Source organism: Micropterus dolomieu, linkage group LG17 (genome assembly GCF_021292245.1).
Source record: "Micropterus dolomieu isolate WLL.071019.BEF.003 ecotype Adirondacks linkage group LG17, ASM2129224v1, whole genome shotgun sequence".
NCBI classification, from domain to species: Eukaryota; Metazoa; Chordata; class Actinopteri; order Centrarchiformes; family Centrarchidae; genus Micropterus; species Micropterus dolomieu.
In genome coordinates, this window is record NC_060166.1 from 36,576,168 (window position 1) to 36,579,040 (window position 2,873).

At 43.2% G+C, this 2,873-nt stretch overlaps 1 protein-coding gene across 1 annotated transcript in view; it reads right to left on the reverse strand.

Annotated features, from left to right (window-relative positions):
* The window catches only part of LOC123986271 (transmembrane 4 L6 family member 1-like), an 8,366-nt gene that overhangs the window by 3,712 nt on the left and 1,781 nt on the right, over nt 1–2,873 (reverse strand). Inside the window, exons 2-3 of the mRNA XM_046074442.1 lie at nt 1,560–1,736; nt 933–1,001 (exon numbers count right to left, since the gene is read on the reverse strand). Of these exons, the coding sequence (XP_045930398.1) occupies nt 933–1,001; nt 1,560–1,736 (246 nt within the window). The remainder of the gene's footprint in view (nt 1–932; nt 1,002–1,559; nt 1,737–2,873) is intronic.

Here is a 2,873-nt window from a genome sequence, read left to right on the forward strand (position 1 = left end):
ACACAACACCTGCAACACAACACCTGCAACACAACACCTGACACAACATCTGGATACAGAGAGAAACACCTGTAACACCTGACACAACATCTGACACAGCACCTGCAACACAACATCTGGATACAGAGACAAACACCTGCAACACAACACCTGACACAACACCTGCAACACAACACCTGCAACACAACACCTGACACAACATCTGGATACAGAGAGAAACACCTGTAACACCTGACACAACACCTGACACAACACCTGCAACACAACATCTGGATACAGAGACAAACACCTGTAACACCTGCAACACAACACCTGACACAACATCTGGATACAGAGAGAAACACCTGTAACACCTGACACAACACCTGAAACACCTGACACTACATCTGGATACAGAGACAAACACCTGTGACACCTGCAACACCTGACACAACATCTGGATACAGAGAGAAACACCTGTGACACCTGCAACACCTGACACTACATCTGGATACAGAAACAAACACCTGTTACACCTGCAACACCTGACACTACATCTGGATACAGAAACAAACACCTGTTACACCTGCAACACAACACCTGACACAACATCTGGATACAGAGAGAAACACCTGACACAACAGCTGAAACACCTGACACAACATCTGGATAAAGAGAGACACACCTGACACAAAACCTGTAACACCTGACACAACACCTGGATACAGAGAGAAACACCTGACACAAAACCTGTAACACCTGACACAACACCTGGATACAGAGAGAAACACCTGACACAACAGCTGAAACACCTGACACAACATCTGGATAAAGAGAGACACACCTGACACAACACCTGGATACAGAGAGAAACTGCAACAAATTTGTAACCTGAAAGTCACAAATTAAAGTTTTCTGGGCAACAGTAATCACAAAACACTCCGTCAGCTCACCTCACTTCTGAAAGCACAGCAGCCTCTAGTTTTGCTGCTCTGCACAAACGCTCGGGCTCCAAGCAGAACCTGAAATCAGACATGAAGACAAACATCAGTGTTTGCATGAATATTCATACTGATATATATGAATATTATAATTCTGTAATTTGAGCATTGTTGGAGGAGTGCTTCACTGTCACTGCTGTACAAATGACAAGAAAGAAGTACTTCACACACTGAATCTGATTCAGCCTCAGAGACGCAAATAAACCAGCATGTGACGAACACCAAAATACACACGAGTCAAACACACACACACAGCACATGACACACACTACATACGTGTAGACACACACACACACACACATGACACATGACCAGTGGTGGGCAGCATCACCTGTTTTCAGCTTGTTGACACCTCAGGTTCATTATGGATTAATTTCTAAAATGAGATGCTGAACAGGCAGCCGTCACTTGGGGATGAGAGTAATATAGTAACGAAACTAGTTACTTTGAATACTCAGTACTAAGTAAAGTAATATTAGTACTTTTTAAAAGGAGTAATAAGCAAAAAGTAACTTTTTTACAGAGTAACAAGCCCAACACTGGACATGACACAGACTATACATTTAGAGACACACGTACCAGGAAGCCAGACCCCCACAGCCCCGTGGCCCAGGTGGCCTCTCTGGTCACATGACCCTCCAACAGGAAGCGGATCTTCAGTTCAGGAAGCAGCAGCAGGATGTTGGACAGCATACAGACGATCGCCATGGGAACCAGAGAGACACCGACACATCGCAGACACCTCGACACGCACATCTGTAGTCAGACACGCACATCTGAAATGGCAAACTCAGCCTTTACAGCAGTGGTTCTTAAAGCAGGGTCCAGGCCCCCCCAAGGGTCCTTAAGAGGGTTCAAGGCGTCCCAGCAAAGCATTTTGTAATAATTCCATCCATAAGCAACACAATAACAGAATGCAGGACTAACTGGGCTGTCAGATGGCTGTGTGACTTTCTACAGAGCAATAGTTTATTTGAGGATTTTCAGTCAGGATTTAGAGCTCATCATAGCACAGAGACAGCTCTGGTGAAAATTACTAATGACCTCCTTATTGCATCAGACAAAGGACTTGTCTCTGTACTGGTTTTATTAGATCTTACTGCTGCATTTGATATCACTGACCATCAGATCCTATTGCAGAGACTGGAATATTTCATTGGCATTAAAGGAACCGCTCTAAGCTGGTTTAAGTCCTATTTATCAGATCGATTTCAGTTTGTACATGTTAACGATTAGTCCTCCATGCATGCCAAAGTTAGTCATGGAGTTCCTCAAGGATCTGTCCTCGGACCAATCCTCTTCACTTTATATATGCTTCCTTTAGGCAACATTATCAGGAAATATTCCATAAGCTTTCATTGTTATGCAGATGATACTCTGTTATATCTATCGATCAAGCCAGATGAAACTCATCAGTTAGCTAAACTTCAAATGTGTCTTCAGAATGTTAAAACCTGGATGACCTGTAATTTTCTAATGTTAAACTCAGATAAAACTGAAGTTATTGCTCTGGGGCCTAAGCACCTCCGTGACGCATTATCTAAAGATATAGTTTCCCTTGATGGCGTCGCCCTGGCCTCCAGCACCACTGTGATGAATCTTGGAGTTATCTTTGATCAGGACATGTCGTTTAAGTCTCACATTAAGCAAATTTCAAGGATCGCCTTTTTTCACCTACGTAATATTGCGAAAATCAGGAACATCCTGTCTAAAAATGATGCAGAAAAACTAGTCCATGCATTTGTTACTTCTAGGCTGGATTACTGCAATTCCTTATTATCAGGCTGCTCAAAAAAGTCCATTAAGACTCTTCAGCTGATCCAGAATGCTGCAGCACGTGTTCTGACAGGAACCAGGAAAAGAGATCACATTTCTCCTGTTTTAGCTTCTTTG